At 35.4% G+C, this 25,284-nt stretch overlaps 1 protein-coding gene across 11 annotated transcripts in view; it reads right to left on the bottom strand.

Moving 5' to 3' along the window:
• Positions 1-596: 596 nt before the first annotated feature.
• Positions 597-25,284, bottom strand: part of FAM184A (family with sequence similarity 184 member A) — a 74,100-nt gene continuing 49,412 nt past the window's right edge. The window contains exons 10-19 of one of the 11 annotated variants that reach the window (XR_005630140.1): positions 20,571-20,612; positions 16,182-16,394; positions 15,019-15,172; positions 14,481-14,608; positions 12,213-12,397; positions 11,598-11,744; positions 8,635-8,747; positions 7,840-7,944; positions 4,039-4,241; positions 597-2,338 (exon numbers count right to left, since the gene is read on the bottom strand). Coding sequence is in view for 10 of the 11 variants with exons in the window: in XM_039731587.1 (XP_039587521.1) it covers positions 2,257-2,338; positions 4,039-4,241; positions 7,840-7,944; positions 8,635-8,752; positions 11,598-11,744; positions 12,213-12,397; positions 14,481-14,608; positions 15,019-15,172; positions 16,182-16,394; positions 20,571-20,612 (1,377 nt within the window). In the remaining variant the exon portion in view is untranslated. Of the gene's footprint in view, positions 2,339-4,038; positions 4,242-7,839; positions 7,945-8,634; positions 8,753-11,597; positions 11,745-12,212; positions 12,398-14,480; positions 14,609-15,018; positions 15,173-16,181; positions 16,395-20,570; positions 20,613-25,284 lie in introns of those variants that run through there. The other 10 variants (XM_039731587.1, XM_039731592.1, XM_039731589.1 and 7 more) reach the window with 10 other exon arrangements.

Here is a 25,284-nt window from a genome sequence, read left to right as displayed (position 1 = left end):
ATGTTCATGTGGCTGTAAAACTTGGGCTCCAGATTATGCCCTAAAATGTGTCTCTTGGCAGCTGAGGTTGAAGCTTCCTATGAACTCATGAATCCTTGCACTTTTAGCTTTTTCCAGAGTGCCAGGTACTGCAAAGATCAGGAACACAGTGGCATTGTCATCATGCAAGTTCCTTAATCCCAAAAGGCAGATACTGACTTCTTTTAAGAATACATTTCACAGAGTTCTCAATGCCATTTGGTAGAAAATAGAATTTTTCCTAGTTTCCTCTGGTTGTTTTTTGGACATTTTATTTTTAGTCGGTTTTGGGACTTTTTTTGGCTGTTTCTTTGCTTTGAGTGGTACAACTGCTGAGTGTGGCAGACATGGTAACTGAGAGCTTCTTAACATTCAGATGCCTATCAGTAAAAATGGGCACACCTTTCACTGAATAGGTAAATGTAGGGATCTTTATCTTTGTATTCCTGTTCAGTTCTTCATTCCATATGTGAAAATTCACAAATGAAGTTGAAAATGGGAGAAGGCAGCTGATCCCTTGCAAAGCATGCAAGAAAAAATACACAACACTCACTTCAGACCATTGTAACAAAATGATCTAGTGATTTTTATTTTGGGTAACAGCCAAGAAATCTGACATTTTGCCCAATATGGCTTTCTTCTAAAATTAAAAAGTTGCATATACCTACAGTTGAGTCCACCAGCTACAGAAAATCTGATGTATACATTTTTAATCCATGGCAGCATCACCAGAATACAGCTTTCAGTGGTGTTTTCAAGGTGAATTATATGATAGAAGTTTTTAAATGTGCATTTAGAAGATTTTTATATCGTTTATATGAAAACATACAAATTTTTCATTTATACATATAGTACATATAAAACTCATTATAATTAGCAAGTATCTTCATCTGGGTATTTACCTTTGTGCATATAGCAAAAAAAGGATGCAGTTAGGGCTTTAGATGAAATATTAAAGTTCAAGACCTTTGTATATGCTAACTAGAACCTTATTCAAATAACTCAAACATATTTTTTCTTGCTTTTAAAAGATAAGAGATTTAGCTTAAAAATACATTCATAAAACAAAGACAATATTCTCCCTGAGACTACCAGTGTGAGTTAATTTGTGGTAATCTTTGAATGAAAAAATATAAAAAAGACAAGCTCTGGTTTTCTCTATGCTGCAACAAATTTCTTGAGCAATACTGACATCATAAAAGGTATAGACTGGAGAATCATGCTCACTAGCTGAAAAACAGTTTCATATATTAGTTTAAGAAGAAGAAAAAAATTTAATATAGACAAGGGAAGTTAACTAAGTTTTAATGAAAGACCTGTATCTGTAGTATGTAATAATGGGAAAAAGTAGTGTAGTTGGTATTTGTTTGTTTGTGGCTTCTTTTTTTTTCATTTCAGACATGAATTTTATCCAAAGCAAGACTATATGTTCAAAATGTAGATTCTTGATTTACAGAGAGATACCTAAAACAGTTTTCTAAATATTTCAAACATTTGTTTTTGTTAATATTCATAAAAGTAATATAGAACCTGTGGGAACAGTTTCTGTTTAAATTCAATGATAAAATCTTTGATTATAACTAGATGGTGAAGTTCATAAGCAATGGGTGAGGAGTCAACACCCCTCCCCAATGAACAGCTCCTGGTTTGTGGCTTTTTTCATCTTCTGTCACAACCCATCTGCTCTGAAGGCCAGCAGCTACACTAGTTTTTATTTAGCATTCTTCCTTTTAAATGCTAGCCAGAGAAGGTTTATAAACTGCTACAAAGTAACAGAACTGGGATGCATTAAACATATCCCACCCAAATTGGAGAGAGTGAGAGATACATATTTTTTCTCTTACAGTTGAAGTTGTATTTATAGTAACCATGCAATTAAGTTATTTGGGGGGAAAAGCCTTACCTGAAATCAAAGAAAACACATTTATAGGAAAAAGGGGGAAAAAGCATTATGTTTGTTCTACCAAAATTTATTATGTAGTAATTACAAAGTTTAAAGATTCTTCCATTTTAAATAAAAATAATAGTTATAATTACACATATTGTATAGTACCATGTCAGGTGATTCCAACAAATATAACAGGAAATACAGTGCAGTTTCAAATCAGAAAGACAAATACTTTCTCATTCACAGTGTTTGACAAATTACAGGAAAGCTTGTTCACATGAGGGTTTACTTAAGGTCATGCTCTTTATAAACAGTCCACATCACGCTGTGCCACAAAAACAAATCATCTCTCAGAATGTAAAGTATCGGGCAAACCACTCCTGGCGTTGTGGGTCTGGTGAAGCCACTGGTGAGGCATCAGTCTGAGGAGGGCTAAATTCACAAAAAGAAAAAAAGAAACAGTTATCCTACAACTACGTGAAAAGTACAGCTGTCAGGAGAAGGAAAAAAAAAATCACAGAGAATATTTAGTAAGGAACACAGTCTGTTTTTCCATGGATTAGTTATCAGTGTGCCTTAGGATGTGATTTAATGTCTCCCTATAGAATCTGTGATCATCCACTCCATTGGAGAACATCAGCAGCACAAGTCAGTTCAGAAGCCACATTACAGGGTGGGCAAGTAATATTTTGGAAAACGTAATTTTAAATCTCATAAAGAGCTGTAGGAAGAATAAAAAGAGTTTTCTTGGAAAAGCATGACTGTAGAAGGTCCTCTTTTAGCATCCTTTTCCTGTGGTAAAGTTAATTTTGAAAAATATGATGCTAACATCATATTTGCAGACATGTGCTCACAAAGACTGGCTGGCAACTGAACAGAAATAGACACTTTTGTAATTATACCCATCACAAATATCACTTGCAATTGTTCATGCACACACTTAAAATATGCCAAGATACTAGAAAAAACAAACTGCTGTGCTGTAAACAGCATTTGGCTCCTCTTTGAAAACTTAACATTCTCACAAAATGAGCAGGAAAGAATAATTTAATTTTATTTACACAAATTCCTTTATCAATAAAAATAGGTAATAAAATAATTTCTACTATGGGATAATACAGAGCACAAAACATTTTGGGGTGAAAACTCCAGCATCACAGTCCATGGGGTCATGCACATGCATGCTTATAGATACCTGAGCATATTCATGCACATAACATGCACAGGAAAAAAATAGCAACAGTACTTTTTTTAAAAAAAAGGTTTTCTTGAAAAATATTGTTTTCCCTTATCTATTTTAGATTCTATTATTTGTTTTCCCTTTATAATTAGCTGTTACCAGGTATATGATCTTTTGCATTAAACCAAAGGAGAGAGCAAACAACCAGCTGTGGAACCAGTAGCTACATTTAAGTTGGCAACTTAGAGGTAAGAGAACCAGCACCTACTAGATACAAAGTACAGCACTTCAGTGCATTTAATATATGGGCATATCAAGATAAAAGATTAAAATCCTGCCTCTAAAATGCCATTTTTAAGTTATTCAATTCAGTAGATTATTTTGTGAGAGAATTACTTGAGACTTTAATGCTGGTTTTGATTACTGGAAGGTCAGCATAAGGTACCCAAGCCTGTACATTTCCTGTTGCTGTAGTAAGGTTACTCCTATGAAACAATTTCATATAGGTGAGGAAAGAGGAAACACAAAACATTCACCTAGCACGGAAAATAATTTTCTTACATGAAAATTGTTATCATATATTATTAAATAAAAAAACCTTCGTGCTAGTATCAATTCCTAAATGAAAATCAGTAAATAACACAAACATTTAAAACAATTGTTCATATATGTAAACAATTGGAAGCACATGAACTCTGTTAAGGTATTTATAAAGGTTTTCAAAGTTCAAGGTTTAGGAAAAAGTGAAAGACTACTTCACATTTCAACAAGGTCTACAATAAAAAGGAATACTATAAAGAGGTTATAAATGTAATGTAAAAATTAAAAACGCTGTAAGAGTACTTATACCTCTGAAAGGCTGATAGAGCAAGTGGTATTCAGCTCAATAAGAATGCAAAATTTTCCAAAGTTAAGCAAAAAAAAAAAAAAAGATTGGTGAGGCAGTGCTCACCTCAAAAACGTCTTGGGCTCTTTGGGTGGCATTGGCTGTGGAAGTGGTTTGCTGCTGCTGAACTCAATATCGTGGATGGGTGAGTTAGGAATGGGGTCCAGGCGGTTTGGATGTCCATTGCCCACCACTCCGCTAGATTCCAGAGCACTTAGATTGGGGACACTCACAAACCTGTTTGTTGATTTATCGTTCTTCTTCTTTTGCTGCATTGAAAATAACAAACGTAAGGAAGGCTTCTTGCACCGGGACAGATGAGGACATTGGCTATTTTAGAAGTTTTATTATGGCTGGTTTGGAGGTTTTTTTGAAGGAGAGGAACTGGGACAGATTGGGCTCTTTTTCTAATTGTAGTCTTCTGTTAACCTGAACACCACAAATTTTCACAGAAAAAAACCCCAATTTCCAATCAAAATGATTAAGCTATTATGATTTAGGGTAATAATCAATTACTATATCACATGCGTATATGATCTTTCAATATAACATTTGGGTTATATTGAAACATTGGTTCTATTTACACATGTATTGATTCTATTTAAGCATTGGAGATTGAGAATCTTGTGGAAAATTTCCTTTCAGTCTGTTAAACCTTTCACGTTTACTTAAATCTTTTCTTCATATCCATGAAACAGCTCTGCTATCAAATGCAATTACAGCAAATTTAAATGATAAAAAAAAATGGGTCTCTCCAACATATTTCACTCCATCACTGAGGCACATTTTGGTCACTGGACCATAAAACCAAGAAAAGCACCTACGCTTCTTTCACTGCAATTACACCCCCTCAGTCAGTAAAGCATTACAGCAATACAGCTAAAGATTAAAAATATTTCTGTACAGAAGTCCAGTTTCTTGCAAAGAAAAGGCCTGTCATTGATGCTAATACAGCTGCCACTTCTAGACACCAGATGGCACAACTGAACATGGTTTTTTTACAATATTTTCTGTACTTCTCTTGACAGTATTTCAAGACACTCAAAATATTTAGAAAATCTATTTTAATTCACTATTTTACATTCCAGAACACATCATACAAGGAAGTCCGTGATCCTCTCCATTTTTATAGATATTTGAATGCAGAAGGATGTTTCAAGTAATTTTATCACTTTTCTTTTAAATGGCCATCTGACAGGATATGGTGTGTATTTTCTGACTTCTACCACAGTTTTCATGTCCACAATAAAATACCAAAATTCAAAGTGACTTATTTCCAAAAATAGGAGTTTTTGATATACCCAGAGCAATAAAAAACTTCCTTGCTCAAAAATATAATGAATTATGTATCATTTAAATATATAATAAATAATTTCTTTCAATTATTTATATGCAACCCTAACAAAGCAGCTAGGAGAAAAAACCCTTAAGGGCTTATTAACTACATACATGTGAACTAAATAAAGTGAAAGGCAAGTGGAATCTCATGTTGTTCCTATATAATATTTTCCAGCAGAATTCCACCTGAAACAGGAGAACTGTTCTATCTGAGGGTAGGCACAAGTTCAGCTGGAGACAGAGTCCTATTGTTTGTTTGCACTTTCTTCTCTTAGGCTCTCTGCTAGCTTTGGTTTCAGTGCCTGACCTCTGCAGTGCTGGCAGATGCCAATGATACTAACTGCAGACACATACTTGTGGGTGTTTGTCAATACACAATTAAAATACCCTGACAATTTTAACAGAAAGCTATAATAGAAAAAAGTGGCTTTTAAGCATCACAGTGAATGATCATCAGCTACAAAGGAATAAGCTAAGATTGTCCCATATGTGTGTGCTGTAGTAGCTGAAGAAACAAGAACTAAGAAGAAATAGTTTGGTGAAAGCAACCAACTGTATGTAAAATACACTTGCAGGACAATATCTGCTGTAATTAAAACAGCGTGTTAAACAAACTGTAGTTACATCTGTGTGCTTGACAGGTGGCTAATTTCTGGAAAATGTATGTTATCCACGTAAGTGCTTAGAAAAATACTACAATTTATATAATATTTTCTATGAAACTATCTATGCTTCTGAAGCAGTCAAATCTGGAGAGAAAATTGTGTGAATTGTTTCCATGAAATTCATGCAAAGTATTAAGAAACTTTAGATGTAAGAATGTAATACTATACTAAACAGATCCATTGCAGAAATTAGAGAAGCTCTAACACATACTGCAATGGCTATAATTTTGCATTAATATGCAAAGCCTGTAGTAACTTAAAATGTCTTCTTTTTTTAACAAAAAAAGAAAAGAGAATGAGATTTTCAGTTTCTTTGTAATTCATTCTCCAATAATACAGTATGTGCTTTGACAAAATAAAGTAACATTGTCCACAACTCATGAAATGAAAGAGCAGAATGTACCGGCATATAAGACACTTCTAAAGTCTAAATATTTTAAGTGATAGAAGCATATTATAAAAATATGTGAATTATCACTATGGAAATCTGATGCTGAAGTACTTCTCCCAAACACTTCAGATTTCACACAAAACATAATGTTACTAAATGGTTACATTTTACATCTTTATAAAGGGATGGTTCAGACAGATTTCCAACATTTACAAATAACCATTGAAACTGTACCTGGAAGTCCTGGTATTTTCTCCAATGGGCCCAAACTAATTTCTTTTATGCAGTTAGCATAAAAATTAGGCATCTTGTTAAAATAATAGGAGAGTATTGCCATTTTGCAGCAGAAGTTTGTGCAGAAGTGCAAAATATGCTGATCTGATGTGAAACTGCAGTAAGGGTGGCTAAAAAACACAGCCTGATCTCAAATAATGGAGCCAGACTTCCTTTTAAATAACCTGAGCCTGAACCTTGATCACTGAAGCCCTGAGCATCTGAGCCACTCAGATTGTGCCCCTGGGTTTTAGCCTCTGCTTCAGAACCTCCCAAATTCCATCTCTACAGCTTTCACTTCCCCATCCATGCAAGTGAAATAACCTATGGGTTATCACAAGGAGGAAGGAAATGTCAGAGGACTCGCACCTGAAGTGGTGCAAAGGAAGAGCATTTTGGTACTCTACCACAGTCTATCCACATTCCTCAAGAAGGAATGCTACTGGCTTTTGAACTCACAGGAAGGCTACTACGTCAGTGTGTACAGCAACCTTCCCTGGCTGCTACTCAGCAGGATGGAGAGAACTGGCAAAGGTTGCTGCTGAAGTGCTTTCACTTGTATAGGTGGTAACAATAACTGAGAAGGCTAGAGACTGACTTCAGTCTCGTGCAGCCTCCACTGTCCATACTGGTTTGCCATTCCACTTCTCCAATCTTACTCTATCTTTCCCCCTTCAGACACATTCCCTGCCCTTCATATGTGCTTCCCCTTCCCCTTTTTACCGTTATTCCCTTCCTTTTACTGTCCCTTCTCCCTGTCTTTCTAATGCTCTTCCACCCTGAGTGCTTCCCAAAAACTGCTAAGTGCCCTTGCACTTCCCATAACCAAGAAAAATTACAAAACCAAAACCAGTTAGGGGTGTCACTGCTCTCTGTTGCATGATACAGTTCTGCCCTCTATTTTCTGTCACTCTTCCATTTTAAATTTGCAGTGTTGTGATAAGGACCTGTGTTTTATGTCACACACGCCAAGCAAACCAGGGCAACAGCATCAGTGGTCTCTCAACAACACAAAAGAAACAAACCTACACAAAAATAAGTAGACAAATGGAAAACTACGTTCCTTGTTTTGAACATGTCTGTTAAGAGTGATTTATGTATAGATGCAGGCACACACACACATAGACATATATATTTTCTTTTTAATATATCTTTAGATTTCTTTTTCTTTACTTTAGCAATGAAGTCCATGGAACATACCTTCACCAATGGATTAATAACACCAACATTAGGGCTTGCATTAAACATTTTGTTGTAGTTAGTCTCCCTGTTTACTAGCTCCAGCTGATAGAACTTTTTGTCCTCCTAAAAAGAACAACAGATAGAAACTCCTTTTTATGCATTTTCAATCAGTTAGTGGCCAAATCTGCCTCAAAAATGGTCTCAAATGAATTTATGATTACATTTTAAAATGAACTGACAATTATAAAAATTGCATTTCATGTTTATGTATTATTATACAGAATGATCTAAATAATTTCTATTTATGTAGTTCTGTGGTCCTGAGTGTGAACACAGTCTAGCAGATTATGCAAAATACTCACTATAGTTAAATTCTGATATTAACTCAATTTTGATTTCCTCATTCCTTCTTGCTTCTTAATTGGGATCTAATCAGACTAACCCAAGCCAGGGTTGTGCCTGAATTTGGGAAGCTCAGTGGGTCAGGATCTTGATCTTAGAGGCCTCACAGAAGAAACTAATTCTTATATGGCTTACATGGCTGCCTTGTCCCAGGATTGGAGGCAGGAGACATCTGATAAAGGATGTACCAAAATACTTCTTGTAATAATGTATTATGTTTGATTTTTGGGAAACGTTCTGTATCTAATTAGTTTTACTATTATGAGTCACTGAAACCAAAGGAATAATGTGTCAAAGAATATGAATAACATGCTAGGAGGATTGGTTCTTTAAATACATTTCAAACACTTTGAATCAGATTAACTTTTGTATTTGTCAAGATATTACACCAAGAGAGCATAGAAGTCTTACAATCAATTTCTTTATGAGTTGGTCCCGCTCTGCAATTAGGTCTTTCAGTTCTGAGATAAGCTGCAAGTCTTCTGGTCTTGATTCTCTGTTTTTGTATTTTTCTTCCATTTCTTCTAAACTTTATAGAAAAGAAGAATATCCCCTTTAGCCTGATCCAGTGTTAAATGATGAGTGAATAGTCACATTTTTGAAAAGTACAAAAGAGAGTTCAGGGAGTAAAAACAGGACGACTTTCTTACCACCTTGAAGGAAATGAATTTCTATGTTCTCCTTCCAATTTAGACAGTTAAGAAACAAAATAAACAAAAAAGCTCCAATAACCGTAACTTTTGCTCCAGCAGCAAATAATCTAGGGAACATTCTAAAAACTTAAGATCCTTTCTGTGCATGCACTACTGCATTTTTGAAAAGGGCCACTTGTAAGTCAGGCTAAAAATAAGGCATTCAAAAGCACAGCGTCTTCCTCAGTTCATGTGGAACAGAAGATACCCAAGAACACTGGAGATTAATTGGTAACTAACTCCTCTCCACAAAAAAGCTACTTAGTACGTTAGAGATGAAATAAAGGAATGAGCTGCAAAACAAAAGGAATAACACTTGGATATTAGGATATCTAATGTAACAACTGATAAACATCTGGAGAAAAAAAAACCCCTAAGAGGAAATTTGAAATGCCTGGTGGGAAAGCATTAAAGGAGAGAAGTGAAATAAGCCAACCGAGAGAGAAATTGTACAAATAACTGCATAAATATCACTTTTACTTAAAGAGCAAGTTTTGAAGACATGACAGTTTCAAATTATTGTGTCTCCTTTAAACTAATAACATGCTCATGATGGTAAATATAGTTTCAAAGGAAGGTACTAAAATATGTCTTTCACATATTCAGCCCTCATGCAGATTAATGAACCAAGCATCAGAACAGATTCAGGAAATTTAACAAACTTTGTGAAAAAAAAATAAACGAAATCTCAAACTCTGAGGAAAATCTGTGAATTAAATAGAATCTACATCAGGTCAAGCCTAATTCCACAAGAATTAAATAAACTGTAGACACCTGGAAGCACTTTTTTCACTTCAGATAAATATTTTCTCTTCAAAAGCAACTATGAGCTTTTACCTTGATTTGCAGCTGAAAAAGCAGTTAATATTAAATTATATTGATAATTTTATAACCTTCAAATAACCTGTACATATTCTGAGGAGATTATATAATGTAATTACATAAAACAATATGAATGAGAACAACATGATTGTTTTTACTTGCAGAGAAGACATCTGACTCAGCAGAACAGAAATAGCCTCAGCTGGCTTAATTTCTGTGCACACTTTTTATGCTGGGTTAAGCTACTGTACATAGATCCCCAGAGTATAGCAGATAGTTACACACAGCTACATTTTATTTTCAGGTATTTCAGAGAACTGGGTTTTTTTTCTGTTTCAAACAGATAATTTGTAATTTTAAGATTTTAGCTGTAGAGCCTAATTAATGACACCTACTCTCAAGTATTCCAAGACACATTCTCCGTTTCACAAACATTCATGAGGCTGTGCTTTAGCTGAGGCTGAACCTGGGAACAGTTATTTGAGAAACAGGTGCATAAAACTTCTCTGGGTTAGTGGGGGGGATGTGTTTGGGTTTTTGGGTTTTGCTCTGGTTTGGGGGGCTTTTTTGGTTTGGTTTTGGTTTTGCTTGTTTTTGTTTTTTTTTTAAATTTGTTTGCTTTTCTACATAGTTTCCTCTTTGGACAGCTTCTTGCTTTAGTGTGAACAGAGAAATAACACACTGAAGGCCAGGTCAGGGCACCCTGGATGATGCTTGCTGATTTTAGGCCAGTGGCTGCTTCCTCAAAGCTCTAAATTGAGCAAAAGGGAAGAGTAGAAAATCAGCTAAATTCAGAAAAACAGCTTCATGCAGAAAAATACAGAAAAAATTTAGGGAAAACACTTCCAAAACAGTTCTGGTGTGGCTGCTCATAGGCCTGTTTCTCATACAAGATAAATGCAGCAAACAAGAGGTAGCTTACACCTAATTTACTGAATGGCAAGCTTGGTACCACATTTATCAGGGCATTAGAGCATGCATGTGGGCAATTACAAGGGGTTAAAAACTAGAATTTTATAACCATTTTATTATACCATTTTATACAATTTCTGAGGGCTCATTATCCAGAAAAAGCTAGATGCATTTTGGCTTCACTGTCCATTTATAACTGATACTTATTTAGAAAAGCTTCCTATCAAAAACTTAGAACAAATTTCTTCTCTCTGCCATAAATCTTCCATGCTGCAAATACAAATCCCTTAGTGACAGCTTCGTGGCAGGAAGCCCTCAATGTGCTATGAAACCTGAGCTAGAAACTGTGACCAAATGGGTAACACCACAGAGACACAGAATGAAGGATGTGAAGACAGGAAAACACTGGTTGGTGACACACTATTACATCACTTCAGCCACCATTAGGTGGTCTAATGCCTGATGGCATTTTGATTCAGTCTTCTGTTATTGTTATGCTCATACAATCCACTTCACACACTAATTTTCTTTATGCTACCAAATCTGAAAATGTTTGCATCACTCATGCTACAATCTCACTGCTTATTAGTAGTAACTACTGTACTTTTAAAAAACTTGTTGAAAAAATTCTTGTGTTCTCAAAACAGATGTATTAAATTTTGAGAAAGAAACCACTTGAAATATTCTCTGGTTTTCTAGGAACTGCACAGATTTAATCTTTCCTATCTGAATTTTTTTGGTCTCAAACCCTTAACAACCTACCTCACTACATTTCCCTAAAGATTATAAAATTGTGTTGCCTAAAGAACGTAAGGTTAGCCCCCATACTTTATTGAGGTATTTGTACTTCTGCATCTCTATAGTATCTTCAGGACTTTATGGACACCAGAATAAACTATTCACTCAAACGCAGCTACATACAATTCTTTTTAATGCAACAAAACTTACGAAATTTGTAAAGCTGAATTAATTTCCTTGAGCAGCTCTTGAGTCTTATTAAAATCTGCCAGCATGCTTTGTTTCTCTCTGATGTGATCTGCTGTCAAGACATCCAGCTCTTTCTCATGTTTCTTGCTTAAATCTTGCTCATGCATCCTGTTTAATTTAGTTTTTGTTAAAAAAAGAGTTATTCTAAAATCACACTTTTTTGTTCATCATGATTTTCTGCCATGCTTCTAATGGCTCTTACATAATATCAGACAACACAGAAGGAATTACTGATTCATCAAAGCCTACTACTTACTGTTTCCAATGTTCTAGCTTATTTCATGGAAAATGCATCTCCTTTAATGCTTTTTAAAATAAACAAACATAATGAATTTGAAAAAAAACCCAACACCTGAGTGAACTGCTAGTAAAATATGCCAAAATGTGTCACTGAAAAGTCACTTAACTGCACAGCATTACACTAACTTTACCAGTAAAGGGCATAGCTTTACAAAAGAAGACTAAATGATATGACATGACTTGATTAAGAGGATTAAAACTGCATACAGTAATTTTTTAAAGTAAAATGGTAAGTGAAACAATACAGGCTTCAATTTAGAGTGGAAAAATTCATACCTGATCTGTTGGTTGGATTCACTGTGTATTCTAAGAATTTCTTTCCCTTTAAACTCTAATTCCTTCGTCAATGCACTTATATTTTCATGAAGATGCAGAATCTCTTTGTCGAGTTCAGCTATATGATGGTCTCGGTGCCTCAGTTCATCTTGTAGATCTGATATTCGGCACAAAAATTCTTTTTCCTATGATATAAGTAAAAGCAGCAAAAAGTATTTTAGATGGACTTGTTTCTTAGAGGTGATGCCTACAATACTTGCTTTTGGAAGAAGAAATCTGAGCAGAATTTTCCATCCAACAGACAATTTTTTCAGTTTTTGATGCTGACACAAATTATAATCAAAGCAAAGGGTTTTTTAATTCCGTACAAGTACAAAGAAAGAAGAAATCAAAGTTATGTAATAAATGATTTCCATTTGCAAGAAGAGTTAAAACCCATGATTATCACTGCCTATTAAAATTGGTGTACCTCATCACATTTTCCTTTTGTCCATACATACAAATAAAAAATACAGGTATCACTAAGATCCATGGCCTGGGCATTTCACTTTCTCTGCCTCATCAGCATATGATCCAGAGAAACATTTTTCTCCCTTACAGCCCTATTCATTAGGAGAAAATTGCTCAAGATGTATGCCCTGCACAAATAAAAGCTGATTCTCAAGTCTCCTATCTTACAATATATACATAGGTCATAAATATCTTACAGCAGAATATGTGTTAAATAGTTTATGTTACGTTGATATTATGTCCAATAAATCAAGAAAAGTATTTTTTTGCATAAGAAATTCCAATGAAGTTAATATCTGGGAAACCCAGCTGGAGCTCATTCCAAGGACTTTGATAATGAGCCTCCTTAATTTAGAAATATTGTAATGAAAACAACTTTTTCAGAGTTTTCTATTTCCATCTATTCCACTTAGTTTCAGTACTTAATGACCATGTAGTTCGCACAGCAGCTATTCCAAAGTAGTTTTATACAATTGTGTTTTGTGCCTTCATGCCTCGAGGAAATACAAATGTGTGCACCAAATACAAACAGTGCACCAACTTCTTAGGCCATGTTTAAGAGTAGATAATTAAATATAAATATGTATCTCCCTATATAAAGACTATGTTAAAGTTATAAAAAGCAGAGGAAAAATTTACATCTAGACATATAAATATTTCAAGAAGTAGCAAATATAATCATCCTGATCAGACTACTCTCCATCTCATTCAAGCTTGATCCTGTGAACTGATGAGCATTCTAACACAGGAAACCTCAAGTACAACCCAAGCTCGTGTTTAACAGATCATTATACTGAGGCAAAAAGTACACCCTGCTTGGTTGGATCAAATAACATTTCTTCTAATTTGAACTTTTCTGACATCTCATTTAGGTGCCAGACTCTGGGCTTAAACAACACACGACTGAAACTATATCCTCCTAAATCCTGCATGACAGCACCTTGTTTCTTGCCTCTGGCGCCCACACTGTTAAACCAGCAAGGAATAGCTAAAAAAGGGCTCGACTGTCTCTGGTTTTGTGTAAAGGCTATGTCTAATAAACTCTGTTTCCTCCGTTAATATATTTCTAAACCGACGACTCCTCCTTGGTGTTGGAGAATCAGTAAATTAATCTTGAAAAGCTTATTATATAGGCAAATAAAGAGGTAATTTTCCAGTCCTCTTATTTCCAGGAGTCTGCCTTTCAATAGAGCTTAAACTTTGAATTTTCAGCTACTACCAGAAAAAGTGATGCTGTATAAAATGAAAAATGAAAGATAAAAGGTGAATTAATCAATTTGCTACTGAAGAAAAAGGTAGTTCATACTGGCTTTGAGGACTTGATTTTGGTGGGGGTTTTTCCTCAGTTTGAAGCAATCCTTTGATTAAAAGCAACCACTTCTTTTGCCATATCTCTTAGGCTTCAAAGAGAAACAGCTTTTTCCTTCCTGCTGGCAGCAGAGGATGAATACAATTTTGCAAGAATGGGCACTTGCCTCCCACGGCAAGCCAAGGTGCTCCCAGATGGCTGCGCAGTTCTGAGAGGAAACTACCTGGATATGGGAGCCTTTTCTAGGCTTTGAATGAGGTTTTAGAAGGCAGGAAAATCTAAGCAAGGAAGTTTAAGAAACTGATAGGAACGCATTAGCTGCTGCTGTTGGATGATTTTGAAGCATTACATGTTTGTTTATTTGTTCACAACAGTTCTTGCCTCCAGCAAAGGGAAAAATTAATACTGACCATTCCATTTTACAGCCAGTTGCCGGCCATGCCTCCTACCTGTCGCCTGCCAAGTTCTATGCTTCTTTCAAGCTCCATTTTGGCAGCTACCAATTCTTGTTGATGGTTGTGCCTCAGCTGGTCAATTGCTGCTGCATGTTGGTGGTTGAGCTCTGAGCGCAAGGAAGCTGGTTACCATGAACAAAGAAAGAAGTTTAAATTGGACATGCTTATATTAATTAGTAGCAACAGTCCAGCTCCATCTGGTATTGCTGCTGATCTAAAACACACTTTACATCAGCTAAGTAACTGTCCTGTATTTTATTCCTGTTGTTTTCTGAAAACACCAGTTCTCCATCAGGAACTTTGGTTGCTTACTCCTTCCCAAAGGCCTCAAGGGTGAGGTATTTCCAAAGTGAAGAGCCTAGGCTTACTTATTAAAGCTTACAGTGATTCTAGGAGAAACACTTAGGTCAACACTGAATGACTCAGAGAGACACTATAGTGTTATAATATACACACACACATGTGTGCATGTATATTTGCATGAGTAGAAATAATGGTTTTGGACCCATTTTCAAATTTGAAAATGGTATACCTAACATAGCTTTTCCTTCATCCTCCAGCTCAAATCGTAGAGTCTGAAGTTCCTGTTCCATCTCCAATTTAAAGCCTTCCATGGCTTGTTTATGTGTTTCTTTCAGTGCATGAAGCTCTTCCGAGTGCTTCTGTTGTAAACGTTCTTCTAATTCCTATGAAATCAAAATTGACACAACTTGTTCTACACCAAGTTAAAGAATTTATAAAACATTACACAATAAACAACTGGAAACAAAAAGCAGGCATTGACATACTCTAGGAAAAAAACACTCTAGTATTACTAATATTTTTCTTATCCTCCTAACATATTTTTTCTTCTCACTGGTTAATGGTTACCAAGATTATCTGTGCACCAAATCTGTTTGGCTTACAGCTGGAAAAGCAAAACAAATCAATCCATGGATATATGTACAAAAGCAAGCAATGTAATAAGGTCCAGTTTCATATATGGGTTTAGTGTGCGTACATCTGGGGACTTCTGCTCCCTAAGGACACCCACGTTTACTCCCTATGGAGTTGTATGAAGCATAATATTCCTGGTACATATCTTCTGATGTTCAGGGCACATAGTGTGAAAACTGATTGCAAAGGCACACTCTGGAGCTGAACTCAAAAAAACCTTAAAATACCTCCCCTCACATCCCATGCATTACCAAAATTCCAATTTATAGCTGATTTTGTCAAGGTTTTTAGAAGTATCTTGAGTGGGGTATGAAAATTATCTTGCAAGTCACAGAACATAGCTAACACTATTTTTAACATTAGGAAAATATAAAATATATTTCAAAGGAGTCTATTGACAGAAAATACATGCAAACTTCACTATAATGGAAAATTCCTACTCAAAATCAAAACACGAATATAATATTAAGGGTAACAATGCAAATCTACCATAAAGAAATGCATGTGCTGATAATAATTTTACATATATATACACACAGCTATATGTGTATATAAAGTAAAACATGAAACAATGTCAGTATTAGAAAATATTTTCAATATGTCTTGTTCAGATTTAACTGGATAACAGTATTACTACAATACATCAGCTGAAAAGGAAATTTAGTAGTTATGCAGATTCTTTACTAATTCAAACTGTGCATGCAAAATGCTAAAATGACAATATGCTCTACAGAATTTGGAGTAACCATATGAACATGCCTTTTGTTCTTGCTCTTTTGTTTCTTCCATGTTTTGAAAGGCAAGGATATGGGCTTCCTGAAGTGACTTATGCCTTTGCTGATGCTCTTCTTCTAATTCCTGAATCTCCTGAGTCAGTCTCTGCCGCTCCTGACTGAACTGGGCTTGTAGCTGTTGCAAAGAGCTCTGTGACTGGGAAAGCTGCATCTCCAGATTCTGCTTCAGTAAGGAGATCTAACCCACAACAGAACAGCAAATATTCATTAGTCATTAATACCAACATCAGCTGTAAAGATGACATTCAGAAGCAGAAAACATTTGAAATTTTAGAGAAGGAGCATTAGCTAAAAGACAGACAAGCAATGTCATCCATCCATTAAATCTGTTGTTAACGTTATATGTAGAGAATCAGAGATATAATAGTGACATTTTAGTGGTTTTGTAAGGATTATCATATTGGTTAGTTCATACAGCAGCACTACCTGTAAAACAATTTTTAATGGCCAAATTATTAAAGATTATTTAGGTTTTATATAAAAGATAATAAAAATGACACTATCAAGGTCTGAAATCAAACACTTGATTGTTAAACTATTCTTCAGGGGAATACCCATTCTGCAAGGATAATCTTGCACTTGGAATAGTGCAAGGGGGACAACCTGTGACAATAGTGCACGGGGGAGGACAACCTGTGACATCTACATTGGTTTTTATATATTTTTGTATTCTGTGGTCCCACCTTACTAGTGGTTCTCATTAAGAAACAGTACCACTCAACAAAAAAACAAAAAAAAATTAACACTTGATGGATTTCCCATCACACACTTTTCTGTTAGTTCAGTTTCTCATTAAGATACAGTACCACTCAAAAAAAAAAAAAAAAAAAAAAAAAAAAAAATTAACACTTGATGGATTTCCCATCACACACTTTTCTGTTAGTTCAGTAAGACTATGAGAGTGATTTTTATACTTATTTTGAAGATCTTAACAATCTGAGTCACAAACAACTCATTTTCTTAGAAATACCTGATGTTACAAATGATGCTTTTCATCCAACAAGTATTATAGTACACTATATTCCTTTTATAGTCCCATTTCCTTTTCATAATATTATACTTTGTTCTCCAAATCAGATAGCAACTTTTCAGACTGAAAGTACTAAACCTGTATTCCCTTTATAGCCATGAGATATCCTCCAGTTTTAGAAACAAGATTTAACCAAAAGAGAATTTTGCTACAGTGATTCAAAAGAAGGATAATAAAATTGCCAAGTGACAAAGAATCTGAATCAGTAAGGATACTTTTCAAGCCTCAGAGCATTGCATAATATGGAATTATAAATGAAAGTCTGATAGTGTCATTTGATTCAGCATATCTTAAAATTAATTATGTCAATTTCGTAACGACATTGCACATCAAGTTATTGAGTTAGAGAACATTAAATCCACCACTTAGCAAAGAATTAATTGCAGCATACCAAGTACAACCTCTAGCATGAACATTTCTGCCAAACACATGGGTTAAGTTTTTTTTTTAGAAGGACACAGCTTAAGCACACTTAAAGAAAAAAGCTACAGAAACAAAAATTAGAAGTAAAGCAAAAGAAAACAAAAATCAAACTAATTAAAAATGGAAAAAGCATAGCTTGTTGTATTTCAGATTCACAAGGTCTTTGTGTCTGGGAACATACACTCTAACTTTAACACACATTGTATAAATAGTACTCTACTTCAGATACCTTTGAAAAAGATTAGCTACTATTAAAGGAGTGTAGGAAAGGCCTACACTACATTTTGTAAAACCATTTACTAACTACATTAAATACAAATTTCATATAAAGATTGTGTAGTGTAAGACCAAAGTTTTTCTGATCTCTGGTTTTGCCTGCAGAAAGGGCCAACCAGGATTACTCCAGGAAAAAAAAGGCCAAGCATAAATGTAGGGAGCTTGACTCTGGAACTAGCAATGTTTCTTAAACCAGAAGTATTTTGGAGCAGATTTATAGAAGAAATAATAACAACCATCATTTGAGCCCATAAAAGCTTTTAGTATCCATAACATCCTGCATCAAGTTTCCTGCAGACATGCCAATTTAACATGATGATCTTCAGTATTTGTAATGGAAAGGAGTGAAAAGAAGTTCCCTTTTCATTTGCTGTACTCTACTCATGTTTCTATAGCTCTCCCATTTCCCTCCTTACAAACTTTGCCATACTGAACTGCTTTGGCTTAATGAGTTTCTCCTTGTATGAAAGTTATTTCATATCTATGATCACATTTTTCCTACTTTTACCCCTTTTCTACTACTTCTTTTTTAAGATTAGGAGTCCAAAGCAGCACAAGTTATTGGACATGAGAGTAAACTCTGTTTTTATGTAGTGATTTATATAGCTTTACATGCTATGTTCTCTGTTTCTCTCCTATATTCCTAAAGTTTTATTTACTTTTGAGACTCCTAAGGAGCACTGAGGTGATGTTTTCATAGAATTATATATCAGCATCCCCAAACCTATTTTCTAGTTGTAACAGGTTATGGTAAGGTTCATCACTTTACAGAAAAAGTTACAATTTTTCTTTCCTTGTGTATCATTTTGCATTTATCTACACTGGCCTTAATCTGATATTTTATTGCCAAGTCCCTTGGCCTTTTACAGCTGTTCTATTCCGAATAAGCTTTTATAAGCTGCAAAGTTTCCTTCCTTACTTATTTATCAACAACCTATAAAAGAAAATAATTTTAGCACCAGTGTAACTCTACTGATAATCTACCATCATTGTGGGTATTAAATTTATTTAATATCTATATGTAATATATACTGTATTTTTCTCTTCACCCCTAGAAACTCACACGACTGAAGTGGTGAGTTTGTACCATCCACCTGCCAGCATGGCCAGCTTTGAATTTTCATATATGCATCTTCTTCTCATACTGGAACATGGGTTGTCATCCTTCTCCAGGAAAAAAAAAATAAGCTATTTTACCTAAACTTTACTTTGGCCTACTCATATTCCCATCTACTCTAATTCATCCTATGTTCACTACTGGGCCCTTCTCTCCTTCCCACCTTTCTGTAACCTCATACCTACCTGGTCCTTCTCTTCATCTGTAAGCCCATTCTTATTTGGTCCATTCTTACGTGGTCCCTTCAACCATATTTCTGTCCCTCAGGTTTCTCACCACTGTCCTGTCCTGGCCACCAGGAGGTACAATTCTAGGGGAAGTCCTGCCCAGTCCTGCAGAACCTCAGGTAATTTAAAGATCACACTCTAACAAGCCTTTCATGATAACCGTCGAATAAAGTCAACCACGGTAACTTAGGCAAATTTTTATTAAAATAACATGAAAAAATGTATTTTTATCTTGAAGTTAAATCTATCTCTCACTTAAGTTCCTGTTCCAAATTCTGACAATTATCAGTATATAACATATACATATGTTGAGCATGGACCAAGGCAAAACTATTTTGTTTTCATTTCTGTCTTGGAAATGTAGAAAACATTTTAACTGAGATGACAAAGAGAAGTCTGACATCTGGGCAGGAAGCCATCTTTGAAGAGAACAGGAATGAGCAAGAGCAGCTCATCCTTCCACCAGATTAAAGTGACTGCAAAACCATAGCCTGAAATGAGTCAATGTCTGGAGATGTCTGTTTGCATCAATAGACTATACAGAAAATAAAGGACAATGAGGATTAAATGATTCTAGCAAGCAAGTCAGATTAGTTTACCCTTCTAATAATTTGTTTTGATGTTGAAAAGTACAAAAAGAAGTTTAAAATATCAGTCTTTTTAGAGGAGTGTGTGATTTTAAATATTATTTTGATTATTCAGTGCATAGACCAATATCCTTAAGAGCATGTTTTGAGAACACTATTGCCTCTTTTTGTATGTATTTGGACTACCCCTTCCTTACACCTCTGTAGTGAGGATTCAACAGAAAACAGCTCTAAACACCATTCTCTGAACTTCCAATACTTTTATCCCAGGTTTTCAGCACATTAAAAACATTAGTGAGAATTTAAAAAAAAAAATAGAAAAAACAGTTTGGCTACAATTACGAGTTACACTGCAAAAGTGCAAACTATAACAGAGCATCAATCCCATGCTTTGTAGAAAGCTCTGCAATACACATCTGCACTGCCCACAAGCTTGCTTGCATTAACAATGACATGAAGACGCTGCTCATGTTATGGCCACGTACACAGTGCTCGATGCCAGTGACACGCACACAGGCACACGGATGAGGGGATGCACTACACAAGCTTTGATAGCAGCACATGGTCTCGTCCCAAGTTTTAATTACCACATCTCCCATTTCATGGGCTTAAGCTGTAAAGCAGTACTGCAGGATATGCAGGTTGATTAGTGCAAGCATGCCCTGTTCACGAGCTGTAAGTGCAAATCACTTACATTGCTGATAGATTTATGCAAAGCTTCACCGAGACAGTGCCGCTATGAAGGAAAGATCACAGGAATAAAGGGAAACATTCAGAAATCAACTAAGTAAAAGAAAAAGGGATAAGGAAGGAAGGGTAAACATAGAACATTAATTATAATTTGATCAGAGAAAAATAAATTGAAAGGCATCTGGAAAAAATATGAATATGTTGCTTTGACTTAGTCTATAAGCTACTGAACACAGAACAGGATGATATGGTTTACCATGTTATGTTTCTGACATACAGTACAGCACTATCTCTTTAATATAATGTTACTATATAGACACATACAACACATTTTTGAAGTTATCCGCTTGTTTTCTCTTCTCCTTTATGGCAAAAAAATGTTGGGAAGAAATCATTAAGTACATTAGCAGATGTTATATAAGGCCACAATCAACAATCAGCTGTGTCTCAAATATCACAAGCATATTAAGTTCATCATATTAAAGATAAATTTTCACTGTTGAAAGGCAGAAAATTAGCTTAATAATTAATGAAGACATTTCTATTAAAATACTACTTTTATCTTTCTTAAAATTCAAAACATAAAAGACTTTTCCTGAAAGTCTCCAGCAATAAAATGACTTAATGTAGCACTTAAACTAGTAGTGATTAGTAATGAAAAGAAAAAAACCCCAACATATTCTTCCCATATGCCAAGAAAATGCTCTGTGAACTATTATTGATCATACAAATAATATAGATAATTCATATGTATATTAAAATGCCTGTGTGTTTATATATATGAAAGATGCAGATAAGCACAAACACATGCACAGAACAGAGTCATCAGAAATGAAGTGAGAGCAATTTCAAATCCAGCATGACCACTTTCCCCTTCTGTCACAGGCTGGTGAAGAAGATTGCTTTCTCCAGGAGACAGCAGGTATTTTGACACCAGCCTGAAAGCCTGTAGGTGGGAACTATTAGATAACACTTTGCCAAAATAAAAACAGAAATTGTTGTTGAGTCTCAAAAATCTACAAAAAAGGCACAAAATAAAACACATTATTGTGAAATATCTAAAATGAACTTATTAAAATTGTAAGAGTTATAAACATTAATCTATGCAAGAGTGGAACACTAGGAGGCATCATACTCCAGCAAACAAGGCAAGAGAGCAGCAGCTAACAGCTCTGATTCCAACATCGGACTTTGACACTGCTGCTCTGAACAATTTTTCTGTGCTTCCTTTCCAATCTGTTTGGTTTATTTAGAGGGGAAGCTGTTATGAACAGGAATGAACTCCTGCTAAAAAATGTTCACTTTCCAGAACATTTGGGACTTTATATTGGTGGATGCATCTATTCAGCACTGTGGTACAATTAAGAAATACTTCGATTTTTCATCTGAAGCAGAAAGGTTCTCATTGCACTACAATGAAGAGAAGCTCCAAGTAAAAATAAAATAATATAGGCTAGTCAATTGGAATGGGGGCTCATTCCAGCAAAATGTGCACCAATTCAATCAGATGTAGCTACATATTCAAAAGTATATAGAACACATTCAGAATGCAGTACTCCAAAATAGCACTGGTTTAAGTGTTAAGAAATATTATTAAAATTCCAGACATTGTTATGAGTACTTCCATAGCAAGGTTCATCCATGTTCTGGATAAAGAAACTATTAAGAACCAAAAAGAATGCAGGCATAATTATTACTGCCTGTTTATCTATGATGGGGAAAAGTGATGATTAAAAAACAAGGAAGCAGGTGGGTTTAACTATCACTCTATTTCTACAGGTTGGAATTCAAGATTTCATTTGTGATGTTACTGTGGTATAAGAAACCTTTGCTCAATTCTCTTCGAAACATATGGGGTGTACAAGTGAATTAATTTACTTCTTCAAAGTACAGAAACTTCTGAAAACACACTTGTACTTCGTATATATGTATTAGCTAACCTGATTTCACTTGATTTTGCAGTCTAATTTTTCAGTAGAAAAATTAGACTGCAAAATCCTCCACCCTCAGCATATGCAAAGTTAAGCCTCAGATGCAACCAAGAAAGCTTCATCATGACTCAGAGGAGGAGCAGAGATGCAGCAGAGAACGTGCATCTTTATATGCAGCATCTTTAGAACTCACTGATCATTGCAGGCTGCTCAGCAGGACTGAAAGACTTTGCAAACAATACATGGAACAAGACTGGAATTCTCAGCTCTTTCCACATCTCTCCTAGAAGAGCTGAGTTTTCAGTTTAGTTGGGCAAATGTGTGTTACAGTAAAGAACAGATTTACTGATTAGATGCTATTCAAGCTTTGTGTTTGCTTGTTGTAATGAACAGTTGTTTGTGCTCCCGTCACAGCTGTCACAGGGGCCATTCTTGGTGATGAAATGGTGTCATTTTCCTCAAGAAGGACGTTTACTGCACCAGTGACATTTTACATTTTCATTCAGTTACATTGTTTCCTACAGGACATTAACTAACTGAATGCATGGAAGTTCTCCTGTTTTATGGTTTCTCTGAATTAAAATTACTTTCAACAAGATTAGAGAGGCTTGACACTTAATTTCAGCATCAGTCTTCATATCACCCAAAGATCAGTTATGTAACACTTTTCCCTCACTGACATTTCAATGTCATATTTTGTCACAATCTGACTTGGCTATATGATTTACTGAATTTTCAAAACACTGCTGGCAAACAGGAATTCTTGTGTAAAACCTGAGACCCTAACTGGGAAAGCTCCTACTTTATCTGTTTTATCAAAGTAGATCTAGATTGCTATACAGTCTTTGCTTCATTTTAAGAATGACCTCCCAGAGATGCTGCTTACCTTTCTGAAGAACAAATCCTATGTGCACCCATCAGACATCAGTAAAGGAAATGAGTTTCTGAAGTGCCTAGCACAGAAGCCAAAGGGACCTTTAGCATAAACCCATTTTATCCAGCTAATAATGGCAACAACAACCCTAAAACTGTCCCTCGAGATAGGTCTTTGAAGAGAAGGACTGATTTGTCAGCAGATGTACAGTCTCTGCCTGTGCAGTGCTTACGTGGCAGATGACTCCACAGAGATTTGGAAAGCAGCTGTTTGCTACTACAACGTTTTGTACTTGGCTCGAGGCTTGTGACACGCTAGGAACCAGAGAGCTACATCAAAGTTTGCATTCTCTGACTGGTAAGAAAAAGCAGCATTTAGAGTCCTTTCCCTATCTCAAAACTCAACAGTTTTCTGATGAGGAAAAAGAAGTATATACAAGGCATTCTGAATTCTTTAATAATCTCTGGGATCTAATTGGTCCTGATTTCCTCCTGGTTTTGGAGCAACCCCAAAGGGAAGGTGCTATCTCCAGGATGCCAGAGGGTGGGAAACTTATCCTGTTGCTTTAAAAAGATGGAGTTTTTCTCTTTTCCAGCTCTAGGAATCTATCACACTTCTAGGCAAAATCACAGAATGGCATGGGTTGGCCTAGGTATTTTGAAAATTTGTATCTGTTTGGATTTTAGAATACACTCTTTTAATCCAACAAAGTGCAAGTTCAACAGTCAGGGGAAATACAAGTGCATTTGAATGCCCTGATCATTTTTAAAGGTTTTGCAAAGTGACTAGAGCTTCATTCATTCGTCATAATGCTGTCAGGATTTTAATTATAGACACACCTTAACTAATTTCTCCTGGAGCACAGAAGTATCACTGCCCTTAATCAAGAATTTCAATCATCTGCTGAATCTCAAACAAATTTTGCCCCACTTGATCAGTTCTCTCTCATTCATTCCAGTGTTCACTGTTTTCATTGGTTTTGAACCAAAAGCCACTTAAGCAAGTACAGAGCAAAAAGTTAAGGGAAGTGTTTTAAAACTAGATGCTTGCCAAAGTCTTAATCTTAGCTTTAATATAAATATAGGATTGAAATTTTGTTTTGGGGATGGTATTACTGTTGGATTTGGCTTAGATTTCTATTTACTAGTTTTGGAAGTGTGAACTTCCAAATGTCAAATTAAACTTTTTACTTGTGTACAATACTAAGAATTTAACTAAGATGTTCTTTTCATCTATTAACAAATAAAATTAAAAGCCTTTCCATCTCCTCCACTTTTACTGCCAAACAAAAACTCATGACATTAAATATCAATTAGAAGTTAGGATCAGGTAGACAGGTTTCTTTGTACATTAAAATATCAACTTCAAACATTAGTGTAGATATATATTTTTAACTGAACTAAACACAACACCATGGGAGAAAAAAATTAAGAAGGAATCAAAAGAGAGATGAAGTCCAGCAAGACATTTATTATAAAACAGAGAACAAACTCACACTTGTTAGTATTCCAACTGTGTCCTATTGAAAATACTTTGAAAACACTGATTTGTTCTGTTGCTTTTATTTGCCTGTTTCACTGAGTAGCTCTTAATTGTAAATGGTCTTTAATGAATTTCCTCAATTTTATTCAGAATCTTTTAAACAAAGAGTAAAATAATGAAGAAGGCACAGTCTGGGATGAACAGGCTCACCAAAACCAAAGGCTCATAACAAACAGCTGAATGGTTTCAATTTGTTTTCAAGACCAAGCTTCAGACAACACTCCAATGACCAACGTGGACAGAACAAATGCACCAACTCATCATCAGGATCACATCTCTGCAGAGAATAGGGAGCCCAGAACAAGAGGGATTCCTTGTTGAGAAGTAGAAAGCATGAAACCAGGGGAAGCACCCTCAGTAGTTGGCCTTCT

The sequence above is a fragment of the Passer montanus genome, unplaced genomic scaffold (assembly GCF_014805655.1).
Source record: "Passer montanus isolate IOZ18808 unplaced genomic scaffold, ASM1480565v1 scaffold79, whole genome shotgun sequence".
Taxonomy (NCBI): Eukaryota; Metazoa; Chordata; class Aves; order Passeriformes; family Passeridae; genus Passer; species Passer montanus.
Note: the sequence above shows the minus strand (reverse complement) of the source record. Positions and strands in the feature narration are given on the sequence as shown.